Here is a 19,196-nt window from a genome sequence, read left to right on the forward strand (position 1 = left end):
AATGAGAGTCTCAATTAACGACGTTCCAGAACTGCTGTACTTCAACTCCCTTCCGCCCAGTTGCCCTGATGTTGCTACGACAACCAAGGTGTTTTCTGTTTGTTTTGTGTTTTCATACCTGTTGCAGCCTATGGATGAAGAGATCGTTTTCTAAACTAAAACTCGTAGAAGAACTCGGCTTGCCTAAGCGGCGTTAGGCTCTCGGTCTGATATGGGCTTTTGAACACCTGAGTAAACTTCACTCACTCTGCACTGGCGTACGCCTTCGTAGCTTCGATCACGGCGTTTGTTCACTGATATCCCCTTATTACTTTCAATCGGTTTCCTTTTTTCATTGTTTCAGTCACATTGCTGAAGCCCAAGAAACATACACTTAGCTTCCTAGTACATACGGAAATTAAAATGGTTTATTAATTATTTTTTTTTGGAAGGTTGCTGTCAAAATTATTTATTAATTTTAAAAAATTTAAAATAAATAGACATCGATGACATTCGCATGGGCCCACAGTGCTTGTGGGGGCCCTGTCTTGAATAAAAGATGGCTGTCGTTTTATGGGCTCTTAAACAATCGTGTTCTTATGTTCATTTTTTTGTTGGTTAAGAGCTCATCAGTAAGCATTTTCACTGTAAGGTCTACCTACACCTGTTGGTTATTAAGGTCTACATATACCTGTTGGTTATTAAGGTCTACCTACACCTGTTGGTTATTAAGGTCTACCTACACCTGTTGGTTATTAAGGTCTACCTACACCTGTTGGTTATTAAGGTCTACCTACACCTGTTGGTTATTAAGGTCTACCTACACCTGTTGGTTAAGGGCTCATCAGTAAGCATTTTCACTGTAAGGTCTACCTACACCTGTTGGTTAAGAGCTCCTCAGTAAGCATTTTCACTGTAAGGTCTACCTACACCTGTTGGTTATTAAGGTCTACCTACACCTGTTGGTTATTAAGGTCTACCTACACCTGTTGGTTAAGGGCTCCTCAGTAAGCATTTTCACTGTAAGGTCTACCTACACCTGTTGGTTAAGGGCTCCTCAGTAAGCATTTTCACTGTAAGGTCTACCTACACCTGTTGGTTATTAAGGTCTACCTACACCTGTTGGTTAAGGGCTCCTCAGTAAGCATTTTCACTGTAAGGTCTACCTACACCTGTTGGTTAAGGGCTCCTCAGTAAGCATTTTCACTGTAAGGTCTACCTACACCTGTTGGTTATTAAGGTCTACCTACACCTGTTGGTTAAGGGCTCCTCAGTAAGCATTTTCACTGTAAGGTCTACCTACACCTGTTGGTTAAGGGCTCCTCAGTAAGCATTTTCACTGTAAGGTCTACCTACACCTGTTGGTTATTAAGGTCTACCTACACCTGTTGGTTAAGGGCTCCTCAGTAAGCATTTTCACTGTAAGGTCTACCTACACCTGTTGGTTATTAAGGTCTACCTACACCTGTTGGTTAAGGGCTCCTCAGTAAGCATTTTCACTGTAAGGTCTACCTACACCTGTTGGTTATTAAGGTCTACCTACACCTGTTGGTTAAGGGCTCCTCAGTAAGCATTTTCACTGTAAGGTCTACCTACACCTGTTGGTTTAGGGCTCCTCAGTAAGCATTTTCACTGTAAGGTCTACCTACACCTGTTGGTTATTAAGGTCTACATATACCTGTTGGTTATTAAGGTCTACCTACACCTGTTGGTTATTAAGGTCTACCTACACCTGTTGGTTATTAAGGTCTACCTACACCTGTTGGTTATTAAGGTCTACCTACACCTGTTGGTTATTAAGGTCTACCTACACCTGTTGGTTATTAAGGTCTACCTACACCTGTTGGTTATTAAGGTCTACCTACACCTGTTGGTTATTAAGGTCTACCTACACCTGTTGGTTATTAAGGTCTACCTACACCTGTTGGTTATTAAGGTCTACCTACACCTGTTGGTTATTAAGGTCTACCTACACCTGTTGGTTATTAAGGTCTACCTACACCTGTTGGTTATTAAGGTCTACCTACACCTGTTGGTTATTAAGGTCTACCTACACCTGTTGGTTTAGGGCTCCTCAGTAAGCATTTTCACTGTAAGGTCTACCTACACCTGTTGGTTTAGGGCTCCTCAGTAAGCATTTTCACTGTAAGGTTTACCTACACCTGTTGGTTAAGGGCTCCTCAGTAAGCATTTTCACTGTAAGGTCTACCTACACCTGTTGGTTAAGGGCTCCTCAGTAAGCATTTTCACTGTAAGGTCTACCTACACCTGTTGGTTATTAAGGTCTACCTACACCTGTTGGTTATTAAGGTCTACCTACACCTGTTGGTTATTAAGGTCTACCTACACCTGTTGGTTAAGGGCTCCTCAGTAAGCATTTTCACTGTAAGGTCTACCTACACCTGTTGGTTATTAAGGTCTACCTACACCTGTTGGTTATTAAGGTCTACCTACACCTGTTGGTTAAGGGCTCATCAGTAAGCATTTTCACTGTAAGGTCTACCTACACCTGTTGGTTAAGAGCTCCTCAGTAAGCATTTTCACTGTAAGGTCTACCTACACCTGTTGGTTATTAAGGTCTACCTACACCTGTTGGTTATTAAGGTCTACCTACACCTGTTGGTTAAGGGCTCCTCAGTAAGCATTTTCACTGTAAGGTCTACCTACACCTGTTGGTTAAGGGCTCCTCAGTAAGCATTTTCACTGTAAGGTCTACCTACACCTGTTGGTTATTAAGGTCTACCTACACCTGTTGGTTAAGGGCTCCTCAGTAAGCATTTTCACTGTAAGGTCTACCTACACCTGTTGGTTAAGGGCTCCTCAGTAAGCATTTTCACTGTAAGGTCTACCTACACCTGTTGGTTATTAAGGTCTACCTACACCTGTTGGTTAAGGGCTCCTCAGTAAGCATTTTCACTGTAAGGTCTACCTACACCTGTTGGTTAAGGGCTCCTCAGTAAGCATTTTCACTGTAAGGTCTACCTACACCTGTTGGTTATTAAGGTCTACCTACACCTGTTGGTTAAGGGCTCCTCAGTAAGCATTTTCACTGTAAGGTCTACCTACACCTGTTGGTTATTAAGGTCTACCTACACCTGTTGGTTAAGGGCTCCTCAGTAAGCATTTTCACTGTAAGGTCTACCTACACCTGTTGGTTATTAAGGTCTACCTACACCTGTTGGTTAAGGGCTCCTCAGTAAGCATTTTCACTGTAAGGTCTACCTACACCTGTTGGTTTAGGGCTCCTCAGTAAGCATTTTCACTGTAAGGTCTACCTACACCTGTTGGTTATTAAGGTCTACATATACCTGTTGGTTATTAAGGTCTACCTACACCTGTTGGTTATTAAGGTCTACCTACACCTGTTGGTTATTAAGGTCTACCTACACCTGTTGGTTATTAAGGTCTACCTACACCTGTTGGTTATTAAGGTCTACCTACACCTGTTGGTTATTAAGGTCTACCTACACCTGTTGGTTATTAAGGTCTACCTACACCTGTTGGTTATTAAGGTCTACCTACACCTGTTGGTTATTAAGGTCTACCTACACCTGTTGGTTATTAAGGTCTACCTACACCTGTTGGTTATTAAGGTCTACCTACACCTGTTGGTTATTAAGGTCTACCTACACCTGTTGGTTATTAAGGTCTACCTACACCTGTTGGTTATTAAGGTCTACCTACACCTGTTGGTTTAGGGCTCCTCGGTAAGCATTTTCACTGTAAGGTCTACCTACACCTGTTGGTTTAGGGCTCCTCTAAGCATTTTCACTGTAAGGTTTACCTACACCTGTTGGTTAAGGGCTCCTCAGTAAGCATTTTCACTGTAAGGTCTACCTACACCTGTTGGTTAAGGGCTCCTCAGTAAGCATTTTCACTGTAAGGTCTACCTACACCTGTTGGTTATTAAGGTCTACCTACACCTGTTGGTTATTAAGGTCTACCTACACCTGTTGGTTATTAAGGTCTACCTACACCTGTTGGTTAAGGGCTCCTCAGTAAGCATTTTCACTGTAAGGTCTACCTACACCTGTTGGTTATTAAGGTCTACCTACACCTGTTGGTTAAGGGCTCCTCAGTAAGCATTTTCACTGTAAGGTCTACCTACACCTGTTGGTTATTAAGGTCTACCTACACCTGTTGGTTAAGGGCTCCTCAGTAAGCATTTTCACTGTAAGGTCTACCTACACCTGTTGGTTTAGGGCTCATCAGTAAGCATTTTCACTGTAAGGTTATGGTTAGGGTTAGGGTTAGGGTTAGGGTTAATTCAAACATATATTTTATGGAAAATAGCATGTTTCTGAATGATGCACAATATTGACAATATCACCGAGCTGCGCAGATTACCTACACCTGTTGGTTTAGGGCTCATCAGTAAGCATTTTCACTGTAAGGTCTACCTACACCTGTTGGTTTAGGGCTCATCAGTAAGCATTTTCACTGTAAGGTTTACCTACACCTGTTGGTTTAGGGCTCATCAGTAAGCATTTTCACTGTAAGGTCTACCTACACCTGTTGGTTAAGAGCTCATCGGTAAGCATTTTCACTGTAAGGTCTACCTACACCTGTTGGTTATTAAGGTCTACATATACCTGTTGGTTATTAAGGTCTACATATACCTGTTGGTTATTAAGGTCTACATATACCTGTTGGTTATTAAGGTCTACCTACACCTGTTGGTTAAGAGCTCATCGGTAAGCATTTTCACTGTAAGGTCTACCTACACCTGTTGCTTATTAAGGTCTACATATACCTGTTGGTTATTAAGGTCTACCTACACCTGTTGGTTATTAAGGTCTACCTACACCTGTTGGTTATTAAGGTCTACCTACACCTGTTGGTTATTAAGGTCTACCTACACCTGTTGGTTATTAAGGTCTACCTACACCTGTTGGTTATTAAGGTCTACCTACACCTGTTGGTTATTAAGGTCTACCTACACCTGTTGGTTATTAAGGTCTACCTACACCCGTTGGTTAAGGGCTCATCAGTAAGCATGTTCACTGTAAGGTCTACCTACACCTGTTGGTTATTAAGGTCTACCTACACCTGTTGGTTATTAAGGTCTACCTACACCTGTTGGTTATTAAGGTCTACCTACACCTGTTGGTTATTAAGGTCTACCTACACCTGTTGGTTATTAAGGTCTACCTACACCTGTTGGTTAAGGGCTTCAGTAAGCATTTTCACTGTAAGGTCTACATACACCTGTTGGTTAAGGGCTCATCAGTAAGCATTTTCACTGTAAGGTTTACCTACACCTGTTGGTTAAGGGCTCATCATAAGCATTTTCACTGTAAGGTCTACCTACACCTGTTGGTTAAGGGCTCCTCAGTAAGCATTTTCACTGTAAGGTCTACCTACACCTGTTGGTTAAGGGCTCATCAGTAAGCATTTTCACTGTAAGGTCTACCTACACCTGTTGGTTAAGGGCTCATCAGTAAGTATTTTCACTGTAAGGTCTACCTACACCTGTTGGTTATTAAGGTCTACCTACACCTGTTGGTTATTAAGGTCTACCTACACCTGTTGGTTATTAAGGTCTACCTACACCTGTTGGTTATTAAGGTCTACCTACACCTGTTGTTGGTTATTATTAGGTCTACCTACACCTGTTGGTTATTAAGGTCTACCTACACCTGTTGGTTATTAAGGTCTACCTACACCTGTTGGTTATTAAGGTCTACCTACACCTGTTGGTTATTAAGGTCTACCTACACCTGTTGGTTATTAAGGTCTACCTACACCTGTTGGTTATTAAGGTCTACCTACACCTGTTGGTTTAGGCTCCTCGGTAAGCATTTTCACTGTAAGGTCTACCTACACCTGTTGGTTTAGGGCTCCTCAGTAAGCATTTTCACTGTAAGGTTTACCTACACCTGTTGGTTAAGGGCTCCTCAGTAAGCATTTTCACTGTAAGGTCTACCTACACCTGTTGGTTAAGGGCTCCTCAGTAAGCATTTTCACTGTAAGGTCTACCTACACCTGTTGGTTATTAAGGTCTACCTACACCTGTTGGTTATTAAGGTCTACCTACACCTGTTGGTTATTAAGGTCTACCTACACCTGTTGGTTAAGGGCTCCTCAGTAAGCATTTTCACTGTAAGGTCTACCTACACCTGTTGGTTATTAAGGTCTACCTACACCTGTTGGTTAAGGGCTCCTCAGTAAGCATTTTCACTGTAAGGTCTACCTACACCTGTTGGTTATTAAGGTCTACCTACACCTGTTGGTTAAGGGCTCCTCAGTAAGCATTTTCACTGTAAGGTCTACCTACACCTGTTGGTTTAGGGCTCATCAGTAAGCATTTTCACTGTAAGGTTATGGTTAGGGTTAGGGTTAGGGTTAGGGTTAGGGTTAATTCAAACATATATTTTATGGAAAATAGCATGTTTCTGAATGATGCACAATATTGACAATATCACCGGTCTTACCTACACCTGTTGGTTTAGGGCTCATCAGTAAGCATTTTCACTGTAAGGTCTACCTACACCTGTTGGTTTAGGGCTCATCAGTAAGCATTTTCACTGTAAGGTTTACCTACACCTGTTGGTTTAGGGCTCATCAGTAAGCATTTTCACTGTAAGGTCTACCTACACCTGTTGGTTAAGAGCTCATCGGTAAGCATTTTCACTGTAAGGTCTACCTACACCTGTTGGTTATTAAGGTCTACATATACCTGTTGGTTATTAAGGTCTACATATACCTGTTGGTTATTAAGGTCTACATATACCTGTTGGTTATTAAGGTCTACCTACACCTGTTGGTTAAGAGCTCATCGGTAAGCATTTTCACTGTAAGGTCTACCTACACCTGTTGCTTATTAAGGTCTACATATACCTGTTGGTTATTAAGGTCTACCTACACCTGTTGGTTATTAAGGTCTACCTACACCTGTTGGTTATTAAGGTCTACCTACACCTGTTGGTTATTAAGGTCTACCTACACCTGTTGGTTATTAAGGTCTACCTACACCTGTTGGTTATTAAGGTCTACCTACACCTGTTGGTTATTAAGGTCTACCTACACCTGTTGGTTATTAAGGTCTACCTACACCCTGTTGGTTAAGGGCTCATCAGTAAGCATGTTCACTGTAAGGTCTACCTACACCTGTTGGTTATTAAGGTCTACCTACACCTGTTGGTTATTAAGGTCTACCTACACCTGTTGGTTATTAAGGTCTACCTACACCTGTTGGTTATTAAGGTCTACCTACACCTGTTGGTTATTAAGGTCTACCTACACCTGTTGGTTAAGGGCTACCTAAGCATTTTCACTGTAAGGTCTACCTACACCTGTTGGTTAAGGGCTCATCAGTAAGCATTTTCACTGTAAGGTTTACCTACACCTGTTGGTTAAGGGCTCTCATAAGCATTTTCACTGTAAGGTCTACCTACACCTGTTGGTTAAGGGCTCATCAGTAAGCATTTTCACTGTAAGGTCTACCTACACCTGTTGGTTAAGGGCTCATCAGTAAGCATTTTCACTGTAAGGTCTACCTACACCTGTTGGTTAAGGGCTCATCAGTAAGTATTTTCACTGTAAGTTGGTTATACCTACACCTGTTGGTTATTAAGGTCTACCTACACCTGTTGGTTATTAAGGTCTACCTACACCTGTTGGTTATTAAGGTCTACCTACACCTGTTGGTTATTAAGGTCTACCTACACCTGTTGGTTATTAAGGTCTACCTACACCTGTTGGTTATTAAGGTCTACCTACACCTGTTGGTTATTAAGGTCTACCTACACCTGTTGGTTATTAAGGTCTACCTACACCTGTTGGTTATTAAGGTCTACCTACACCTGTTGGTTATTAAGGTCTACCTACACCTGTTGGTTATTAAGGTCTACCTACACCTGTTGGTTTAGGCGCATAACATTTGATTTGATTGTGATTTCAGGGTGATCCACAGGTGTCTGGTACGCCAGTGAGTGTCTGGTACGCCAGTGAGTGTCTGGTACGCCAGTGAGTGTCTGGTACGCCAGTGAGTGTCTGGTACGCCAGTGAGTGTCTGGTACGCCAGTGAGTGTCTGGTACGCCAGTGAGTGTCTGGTACGCCAGTGAGTGTCTGGTACGCCAGTGAGTGTCTGGTACGCCAGTGAGTGTCTGGTACGCCAGTGAGTGTCTGGTACGCCAGTGAGTGTCTGGTACGCCAGTGAGTGTCTGGTACGCCAGTGAGTGTCTGGTACGCCAGTGAGTGTCTGGTACGCCAGTGAGTGTCTGGTACGCCAGTGAGTGTCTGGTACGCCAGTGAGTGTCTGGTACGCCAGTGAGTGTCTGGTACGCCAGTGAGTGTCTGGTACGCCAGTGAGTGTCTGGTACGCCAGTGAGTGTCTGGTACGCCAGTGAGTGTCTGGTACGCCAGTGAGTGTCTGGTACGCCAGTGAGTGTCTGGTACGCCAGTGAGTGTCTGGTACGCCAGTGAGTGTCTGGTACGCCAGTGAGTGTCTGGGGGACCAAAACAGTTCCCACCTGGACGTTAGACAACATTCTGAAAGAGTTCATGTTTTACGGAGTTAACAAAAAGTGAGTTTTATTTACTCAAGTGGTATAACACAAACATAATTAAATGTAACATATTTTATATCCAAAATGTATGGATGGATTTGACAGTTTATGGTTGTGACAATGGTGATTTCAATATTGTTTGTTTAAATCTACCAAAAAGTAGAGAACTTTCCAGACTATGAGTGGCTTGTTGCACTACATGTGAAGAGGACATAAACAGGGGTCCTTTATGGTATAGCCGTCCCTGCACATTCCTGATTCATTTAGGCTCCATTCCAGACATTATTATGAGCCGTCCTCCCATCTGCAGCCTCCACTGGATCATATGCTATCTGGGGGGCCCGGCCTATCTGTGTGGGGGGGGGGGGGGGTTGCTCTTGTAACCCCAAAAATATATGTACAGTACCAGTCAAAAGTTTGGACACACCTACTCATTCAAGGGTTTTTCTTTCTTAAAAAAAAAACTATTTTCTACATTATAGGATAATAGTGAAGACATCTAAACTATGAAATAACACTTATGGAATCATGTCGTAACCAAAAATAGTGTTAAACAAATCAACATATATTTTATATTCTTCAAAGTAGCCACCCTTTGCCTTGATGACAGCTTTGCACACTCTTGGCACTCTCTCAACCAGCTTCATGAGGTAGTCACCTGGAATTATTTTAATTAACAGGTGTGCCTTCTTAAAAGTTGATTTGTGGAATTTCTTTCCTTCTTAATGCGTTTGAGCCAATCAGTTGTGCTGTGACAAGGTAGAAGATAGCCCTATTTGGTAAAAGACCAAGTCCATATTATGGCAAGAATAGCTCAAATAAGCAAAGAGAAACGAAAGTCCATCATTACTTTAAGACATGAAGGTCAGTCAATTAGGAAAATTTCTAAAATTTGTGTAGTCGCAAAAACCAGCAAGCACTACAATGAATCTGGCTCTCATGAGGACCACAGGAAAGGAAGACCCAGAGTTACCTCTGCTGCAGAGGATAAGTTCATTAGAGTTACCAGCCTCAGAAATTGCAGCCAAAATAAATGCTTCACAGAGTTCAAGTAACAGACACATCTCAACATCAACTGTTCAGAGGAGACTGTGTGAATCAGGCCTTTCATGGTCAAATTTCTGCAAAACAAAAACACTACTAAAGGACACCAATAAGAAGAAGAGAGTTGGTTGGGCCAAGAAACACAAGCAATGGACATTAGACTGTCCTTTGGTCTGATGAGTCCAAATTTCAAATTGTTGGTTCCAACCGCCGTATCTTTGTGAGACGCAGAGTCGATGAACAGATGATCTCTGCATGAGTGGTTCCCACCGTGAAGCATGGAGGAGGAGGTGTGATGGTGTGGGGGTGCTTTGCTGGTGACACTGTCTGATCTATTTAGAATTCAAGGCACACTTAACCAGCAAGGCCATCACAGCATTCTGCAGTGATACTCCATCCCATCTGGTTTGCGCTGGGACTATCATTTGTTTTTCAACAGGACAATGACCCAAAACACACCTCCAGGCTATGTAAGGGCTTTTTGACCAAGAAGGAGAGTGATGGAGTGCTGCATCAGATGACCTGGCCTCCACAATCACCCGACCTCAACTCAATTGAGATGGTTTGGAATGAGTTGGACAGCATAGTGAAGTACTCAGTATATGTGGGAACTCCTTCAAAACTGTTGGAAAAGCATTCCAGGTGAAGCTGGTTGAGAGAATGCAAAGAGTGCAAAGCTGACATCAAGGCAAAGAGTGGCTACTTTGTAGAATCTAAAATATAACATATATTTTGATTTAAAACCTTTTGGGTTACTTATTTCATAGTTTTGATGTCTTCACTATTATTCTACAATGTAGAAAATAGTAAAAAAAATAAAATAAAGAAAAACCCTTGAATGAGTAGGTGTGTCCAAACCTTTTGACTGGTACTGTATATAAATAAATGAATGAATGAATTAATAAATAAATATAGCCTAGGCTCCTTGTGAAGTCTTCATGAAGCTCAATGTCTTTGAACATAAAAGAGGGTACATTTACATCCTCATTACATGATTACCATCAATAGTTTATAACCGTTTTACATTTAAGTCATTTAGCAGACGCTCTTATCCAGAGCGACTTACAAATTGGTGCGTTCCCGGCTCCCCAGGAACACCATATCGATACCGTTTTATGTGTGTTATACATAAATGTCAATATTGTCCAGTGGCCTCAACAGTAGGTTACCAGATCACTTATAGGAGAGAGAAGACTTGTTTGAAAGGCTTTTTTGTGTGTTGATAAATAATATAATGTTGCCACTGCACTGACTGTTATTCCCAAAGCTGTTCTCATAACAAAGCTTATGAACAAGGACACCTCATTGCAAAAAGCGATTCCAAATGGAACCTTCTTCTCCTTCTCAGTTCCAATAAAGAACGCGGGATGGGTCTGGCACGCGTCTGAGAATTTGACCAATGTTTTCAACAGCGCAGATGGACCAGATGTTTTGCACATGTCCTAGATGCGGCCTGGCGGCGCCCCGGCGCTTTGATCCGTGGCGGCAGGTCCACGACACCGACGTGTAAAATACCGCAAGAGATGGGAATTACAATATTTTAAAAAGGAAACTGGTCAGAGAGCTCAAACTAAATCTCTTTTAAAATCAATCATCTACTGCTACCGCGCGCATAGGCTTCTCTTTAAACCTCAAAATTGCGAGGTTGTTTGATCAGAATTGGGCCTTTGATGTAGGGAAAGCGTGAGAAACAATAGTTCAGAAGAAATGTGGACTCGTTTTTGAATGAAGGTTTTAAGTGTGGGGGATAGTCAGTGGCTCTTGTCTAGTTTATTGATCTTTATCGAGACAATCATTTCAAAGACATTCTTCATTTGAAGTTCTTTTTTTAAATGCATAATGTGGTTAATCAATGCATACTAAACATTGGCTATTAACCTATCGATTCAAAATAATAAGAAAAACAACCTTTATCATTATTTTCTAAAAACAAAATGAATTGCAGCCTTATCGCCATATAGAATTGCGCACTAGTCACCGCATTGCGCACTAGTCACCGCTTTGCGCACTAGTCACCGCATTGCGCACTAGTCACCGCTTTGCGCCCTAGTCACCGCATTGCGCACTAGTCACCGCTTTGCGCACTAGTCACCGCATTGCGCACTAGTCACCGCTTTGTAATAATAATAATAATATAATAATAATAATAGAATTGCGCACTAGTCACCGCATTGCGCACTAGTCACCGCTTTGCGCACTAGTCACCGCATTGCGCACTAGTCACCGCATTGCGCACTAGTCACCGCTTTGCGCACTGGCTACAATTACGCGCATGTTCTCAGATCAATGGCCTTTGACAAAGCCTATCGATGACCACTAAAAGTATTACAATAGATGGAATCAGATACACACATTTTCCTCTTTTCAAATGAAAGTAGGCCTATAGACTAACGTGACCCTATCACCGTCTCCTACCTGTTCAGTAGCTTGCCAGGTGAAGTTGACCTTCTGGATATTGACAGGTATCGCAGGCATCCTCTGCTGGGCCTTTCTGAAGTCCGTTGTGAATGGAGCCATCTTTCCCTCTGACACGATCAAGATGTTCTCCTCGAAACCTGCACAATAACACACACGGACATTTCAACAAGCGCATTTAAAAACACACGCGGAAGCGCATGGGGGTGTCTACAAAGTTGAACTCAGTCCAATATAATAGGGGTCACAGTGTATGTAACTCAACCCTTTAACCTTTAAAGTTAAAGTTATAATACATATTTTCTATTTAATAAGCTAATTCAAGTGACACTGTAACATTGGATTCATTGAAAAATAAACGCTACTTACCAATTAGGATTCTGGCTTGGTTGGCATCAATCCACATGTACAAACTTCCCTGCTGCTCCTGCGCAGCTTTGGACATCAAACCACCCAAAAGTAGAAGAAAGCACGTTTTGATGGGGGACAGAAGAACAGAGGCTGTCTCGGTAGCCATCCTGAGTTGCAAGCCTCTCAAATCGAACCCTTTTAAATTGTAAATGTATCTCCGTTCGGCTCTCTTCGTAGTTAAATTGGTGTCTGTGTATGCTGGGTTTCCCACTGTACTCAAGTCTGGTATGCCGTGAGTGAGCCTCTTTCATTGACAGTGAGACGCCTGCGCTACGTCGCAAACTACTTGTACACAGCGGGTGCTGTAGGGAGGGTATGTGGCCACACGGTGGCGCAGTGGGACATGGGAAGTAAAGAGTTGGTGGTTAGGCTATGCCTGCCTATTGATTAATGAGATGGGAATGGCGTAACATGTTGACAAACAACTGGCACTATAAATATTTATTTATTGGTCTGAGTAAAGGTCTAATCTTTCCCTGATTTAATTTTTTCACTTTATTTTTACCCACACACCCGTTTTTCTGACGAATCCCACCAAAAAAAAAACTACATAACAATCATTATAAATTATAGCCTACAAAATATTCACATGGTGATGAGAATTGCATGATGTAGCTAGCGGACCTATTCTCATAAAACAAAAATGTGTTTGTTGCACTGACTCAATTCAAGCCTCCAAAATAGGAAGAGGAAAAGGGACGGGTGGAGGGACGGTGGGGGCTTCAAGACAAATCATCTCCTGTGTGGTCTTTGTCTTATAAAGCCCATAAACTCTCCAAGATAAACACTTCAGATTGTGGTATGTCACCTGGTGCCCATATTCTAAAGGATGGTAATACTGAGCTGTTCGAGTGGAAACGGGCGAGAAATGCAGAAATGCCAGACACGTGTTATTGTATTGCATTCCAACAGAGTTTAGTCAATGACAATTGGTGTTATTCATGATTAAATATATCAAATCAATATCACTAGATTACGGAAGAACAAATGCCATAGGCTACACTGAGTATAACATGTTTTTTTCCCCATTATTTTTTATTATATTTTTTCATTAATTAATGACTTCCCTATGAAGGTTACATAAAAAAAAGATATATACATTTTTTTCCATAAAAAAACTCCTACAATAGAATGTTTCAAACCAGTAGACCTATAACCTGTATTAATCATGAAATTATTATTTGGGAACTTCCAATGAATGTAGACTGCCTTTCCTACAACCCCATTCCACACATAATCACACTCTCATCTGGTCTAAAGGCGACAGTACATGCCTACAGTATGCAAGGTGACAAGACAGTCTCAAACAGCATGTATGCACACATTATATATAGAGTTTTTCTACTGTATTATTGACTGTATGTTTGTTTATTCCATGTGTAACTCTGTGTTGTTGTTCGTGTCGAACTGCTTTGCTTTATCTTGGCCAGGTCGCAGTTGTAAATGAGACCTTGTTCTCAGCTAGCCTACCTGGTTAAATAAAATGTGAAATACAAAAATAAATAAATAAAATGTACTAGGCCTTTTACCATATCGTTAGGTGATATATGCAAAAACAGTCTACAGTACTCACAATACACAATAAATAATAGGCTATAGATTCCTATAGACTATTACAGGAATTATGCGCCGTTGGAGCTCGGGCGCTTAAGTATTTCACTGTACACTGAAACTACATCTGCGACCCCGAGTACGTGACTAAACAAACATCGAATCTACAGTAGCTCGATGCGGAAAATCACCAACCATGTATTTGACTATTGTAAAGTGACTGTTCCACTGGATGTCATAAGGTGAATGCACCAATTTGTAAGTCGCTCTGGAGAAGAGCGTCTGCTAAATGACTTAAATGTAAATGTTGATTGGATCAACGTTTAGCCTCTCCAATACGAGGTAAAACTCCCAAAATCAATATTCACATAAAAACAATATGTTTATAAAACGACGCATTTTTACAACTCTGTCAAGACACTAGATATAACCTACTATTTATACGGGACTGTTCTTATAGCAGGTCATTGAGACGCCTGCCCCCTGCCTGTAGACAGCTGACTGACTCAGGATACGGTTTTATTTAGATTTTTTTTTTTTACTATTAGTTCGTCACTTCCGTTCCAGCTTTGAGTTTTTTTTAAACTATTAGTTCGTCACTTCCGTTCCAGCTTTGAGTTTTTTTTTCTTCCCTTCCTCCGAGTAAAGATGGCGACGGCGCAGCTAACGGACGATGAGCTTTTCTCTGAGTTAAAGAGCTTTGGATTCACTCCAGGCCCGGTCTCCGAGAATACGAGACCGGTTTATTTGAAAAAACTAAAGAAACTACGCGAGGAACAACAACAGAAAGGAGGAACCAGAGCGGGGAAAAACCGAAACAGCGGCACTATCATCAACAACAACAACAACAGCAGTAGCAGTAGTAGCAGTAGTAGCGGTGGTAACGGCAGCTACACGGCGGCGGGAGCTTCGGGATGCGGAGCCAGGCCAGCTAGCCGTGACGTCACGCCCCGGAGCCCCGGTGGTCGACCGGTCCTGAACGAAAAGCGAACCGGTGGAGCTGGGAAGTTCGTATTGGGTTTTAGTTCGGACGAATCGGACGCCGAGGACCCGAGGAAAAAACGAGGAGCGAACCACGGCGGTAGGAGAGACCGAGGTTCCGCGTATCAACAACAACAGATCAGGCCTACAACGGGAACTGCTACCGCCACTCGGAAGAGCCTGGGAGTCGCTGTGAGTACCAGCAGTAACAACTCCTCTCCCGCCGGGCTGCTGGAGGGGAGGAGAAGCGGACCCGGTTCTCTCGGTTGGGAGGACCGGGGAAAATCGAGCCTCGAGGTCTCGCGGGCCGCGGAAGTGAAGGGTTACGACGAAGAGCCCGAAGAAGACGACGATTTTCAAGGGGAGACGGAGAGAGACAGTCGGTCTCTGAACGGGAACAGGGCGTCTTACTCACTGAGCGCCAGTAGTAAGAAAGTCGGTGATTACTCAGATTCGGAGGAAGAGGAAGAAGGGGGGATAACATCTGGGCAGGACCGTCAACGAGACCGGCGCTTACAGCAACACTACTCCAGACGGAGTCACTCCTCCAAGCCGTCTCCCTACAGAAGTGCCCCGGGGTCAGAGAACGGACAGGAAACGACTGGCGGCATGGCAATCAGGCCAAACGACACGCCTGGCGCTAGTAGGAGTCGACTAGACATGATGGGAGGCCGGGGGGAGGAGGAAGAGGAGGAGGAAGAGGGAAAGAAACGAGGCCCCGGCGAATCGTCCCTGAGCGGGAGCTTGCTGCGACGCCATTGCCCCAGGGGGACCATCTACGTGTCGGCTGTGATGGGGAAGAGCGACCGCGGCAACCCCGGGGAAAGCAGCGGCAACAATTCCCCGTCCTCCGCCTACAACAAAAACCACATCGACAGCGGGGATGGCGCCACCAGCAGCAGCCGATTCAGCATCGGCCTGAGACCGCGTTTCTCCAACTACAACAGTCTATCCGCTACTTACCGACCCAACCATTCAAATCATAGCGGTCCCAACCATGCCTACAGCCAGTCGAGTCTCAAGCAGAAGCACACGGTACCGGAGGATGAGCTGCTCCAGCAATTCAAGCGGGAGGAGGTGGGGTCGTCCACCGGTGGTTGGGGGTTCAGTGCCCACTACCTGTCCATGTTCCTGCTCATGGCCGCCTGCCTGTTCTTCCTCCTGCTCGGCCTCATGTATCTCCGGATGAGGGGGTCTGGAGCCTCTGAGGTCGATGTTGTCGGTGAGTATCCAGCCTAGTAAACTGTAACTTCCTAAACATAAGCTAGCTAGTAGTGTTTTGTCTCTCAATCCATCATTCTGTGGTTAGGTTTACTGTTCAATTGTAGCATTTATTTAAAGCTTCAGTTTGCTTCCAAATTGCAGTATAATATCAATATTTAAAACTGATTGATAACCAGCCCAGGTATTTTGACTGACTGTCTAGATACTGCTGTATACATAGGATTATTAGTGACTGGCTGTCTAGATACTGCTTTATACATAGGATTATTAGTGACTGGCTGTCTAGATACTGCTTTATACATAGGATTATTAGTGACTGGCTGTCTAGATACTGCTTTATACATAGGATTATTAGTGACTAACTGTCTAGATACTGCTTTATACATAGGATTATTAGTGACTGTCTAGATACTGCTTTATACATAGGATTATTAGTGCCTGACTGTCTAGATACTGCTTTATACATAGGATTATTAGTGACTGGCTGTCTAGATACTGCTTTATACATAGGATTATTAGTGACTAACTGTCTAGATACTGCTTTATACATAGGGTTATTAGTGACTAACTGCCTAGATACTGCTTTATACATAGGGTTATTAGTGACTAACTGTCTAGATACTGCTTTATACATAGGATTATTAGTGACTAACTGCCTAGATACTGCTTTATACATAGGATTATTAGTGACTGGCTGTCTAGATACTGCTTTATACATAGGATTATTAGTGACTGGCTGTCTAGATACTGCTTTATACATAGGATTATTAGTGACTAACTGTCTAGATACTGCTTTATACATAGGATTATTAGTGCCTGACTGTCTAGATACTGCTTTATACATAGGATTATTAGTGACTGGCTGTCTAGATACTGCTTTATACATAGGGTTATTAGTGACTGACTGTCTAGATACTGCTTTATACATAGGATTATTAGTGACTAACTGTCTAGATACTGCTTTATACGTCGGATGGCCAGACTTTTTTTTGCCTTGTGGACATTGTAATGTGAAAACAATCTAACTGAAGTTTTTAATTGCTACACACATATTTTGAAATTGATACATTTTTTAAATTCAGCGAGGAAACAATAAGAAGATATACACTCCAGAAATGAATTCCCATAGATAACACTACAGTACATTATGTTTTTATTTTATTTTTATTCTGCACAGAGTCACTCGTTGTCTGACATCAAAATCAGTTATTTGACTCTTAGCAGAAAATCGCTGCAGGGAACCTAAACGTTTAGGCCTAAAAAAAAACAATGATTTCACAGGACTCATTTGGTATGTAAAGAAGTACTGCGGACCTAGCAGTTGTTGTGTCATCGCCCCCCCCCTAGCCATTCACACCTTCAGAGACAGGAAGTCCTACCTCATCATTCTACATAGAGGGACACTTCTTCTTTATGGAGGGCACAGCAGACATTTTAGCACGTCAGCATAGACAGCTACCTCCATCCGTTGGCTTCCGTAGCGAACTATCGGCCCACTGTCGGGTCGGCCCACTGTCGGGTCGGCCCACTGTCGGGTCGGCCCACTGTCGGGTCGGCCCACTGTCGGGTCGGCCCACTGTCGGCCCACTGTCGGGTCGGCCCACTGTCGGCCCATTCAACCCCACTGTGTGTGTTTCAGAGTATGCTCATAGAAATGACTCGATTAAAGCCTTTTTAATACACATACTGTAGTATTTACAGTGAGCTATTCAACCTATAGACCTAAGCAAATGACTGGCATTAGCCAAACCAGCTTGTAAGATGCCCTATGCCTGTCTGGACACTGCAGCTACACTCTTATGCAACCTCACAACTACACCAGTGAGTGCTGTCCTAGCCACAAAACACATGAAATATTCAATGATCCCATTCAGCAGCATTTTACAGTGCAGTTAGTTTCTCAGTACATATATATATGTACCCCCAACCATTGTGTATTTTAGACAAATTTGTGCCTACAGGTTTTCATTCATTATAATTAAACCTTTCACTACCAGCTCTCTGTATAGAGGGGAAGGGGAGACTGGGGCTGGCCGGTGGGGGCGGGGGAGACTGGGGCGGGGCGGGGAGACTGGGGCAGGCCGGGGGCGGGGAGACTGGGGCGGGGAGACTGGGGGGGGGGGGGGTGGGGAGACTGGGGCAGGCCGGGGGCAGGCCGGGGGCGGGAGACTGGGGCAGGCCGGGGGCGGAGACTGGGGCAGGCCGGGGGGGCGGGGAGACTGGGGCAGACCGGGGGGGGGGAGACTGGGGCAGGCCTGGGGGAGGGGAGACTGGGGCAGGCCGGGGGGGCTGGTTCGAATCCCCAAGCCAACTAGGTGTAAAAATCTGTCGGTGCCCTTGAGCAAGTCACTTAACCCTAATTGCTCTTGTAAGTCTCTCTGGATAAGAGAATCAGTTAAATGACTCCCTACTGTAAGTCTCTCTGGATAAGAGAATCAGTTAAATGACTCTCTACTGTAAGTCTCTCTGTATAAGAGCGTCTGCTAAATGACTCCCTACTGTAAGTCTCTCTGGATAAGAGAAGCAGTTAAATTACTCTCTACTGTAAGTCTCTCTGTATAAGAGCGTCTGCTAAATGACTCCCTACTGTAAGTCTCTCTGGATAAGAGAATCAGCTAAATGACTCCCTACTGTAAGTCTCTCTGGATAAGAGCGTCTGTTAAATTACTCAAATGTTTGTAAAATGTACATTTGAGATGCAGATGGGGAGCAGAGCAGGAAGTACAGAGAGACCAGTGATTTCCCCTGTCTAGGACACACACACCCCAACAACACTTACTGCTCTGTTAGTAGGTGCAGCAGGCGGTAGACACTAGCTAGGTTCCTCCAGCTCCCTGTTGGATTAGACACTAGCTAGGTTCCTCCAGCTCCCTCTGTCCCTGTCGGATGAGACACTAGCTAGGTTCCTCCAGCTCCCTCTGTCCCTGTCGGATTAGACACTAGCTAGGTTCCTCCAGCTCCCTGTTGGATTAGACACTAGCTAAGTTCCTCCAGCTCCCTGTTGGATTAGACACTAGCTAGGTTCCTCCAGCTCCCTCTGTCCCTGTTGGATTAGACACTAGCTAGGTTCCTCCAGCTCC

At 43.5% G+C, this 19,196-nt stretch overlaps 2 protein-coding genes across 3 annotated transcripts in view; one reads left to right on the top strand and one right to left on the bottom strand.

Annotated features, from left to right (window-relative positions):
• Positions 1 to 13,027, bottom strand: part of wif1 (wnt inhibitory factor 1) — a 65,445-nt gene extending 52,418 nt beyond the window's left edge. Inside the window, exons 1-2 of the mRNA XM_046335619.1 lie at positions 12,319 to 13,027; positions 11,950 to 12,089 (exon numbers count right to left, since the gene is read on the bottom strand). Of these exons, the coding sequence (XP_046191575.1) occupies positions 11,950 to 12,089; positions 12,319 to 12,466 (288 nt within the window). The 5' untranslated portion in view covers positions 12,467 to 13,027. The remainder of the gene's footprint in view (positions 1 to 11,949; positions 12,090 to 12,318) is intronic.
• A 1,509-nt stretch (positions 13,028 to 14,536) lies between these two features.
• Positions 14,537 to 19,196, top strand: part of LOC124020272 (inner nuclear membrane protein Man1-like) — a 29,218-nt gene continuing 24,558 nt past the window's right edge. For both annotated transcript variants that reach the window (XM_046335617.1, XM_046335618.1), the window contains exon 1: positions 14,537 to 16,114. In XM_046335617.1, the coding sequence (XP_046191573.1) occupies positions 14,560 to 16,114 (1,555 nt within the window). In that variant the 5' untranslated portion in view covers positions 14,537 to 14,559. The remainder of the gene's footprint in view (positions 16,115 to 19,196) is intronic.

This window comes from Oncorhynchus gorbuscha, unplaced genomic scaffold, assembly GCF_021184085.1.
Source record: "Oncorhynchus gorbuscha isolate QuinsamMale2020 ecotype Even-year unplaced genomic scaffold, OgorEven_v1.0 Un_scaffold_797, whole genome shotgun sequence".
Taxonomy (NCBI): Eukaryota; Metazoa; Chordata; class Actinopteri; order Salmoniformes; family Salmonidae; genus Oncorhynchus; species Oncorhynchus gorbuscha.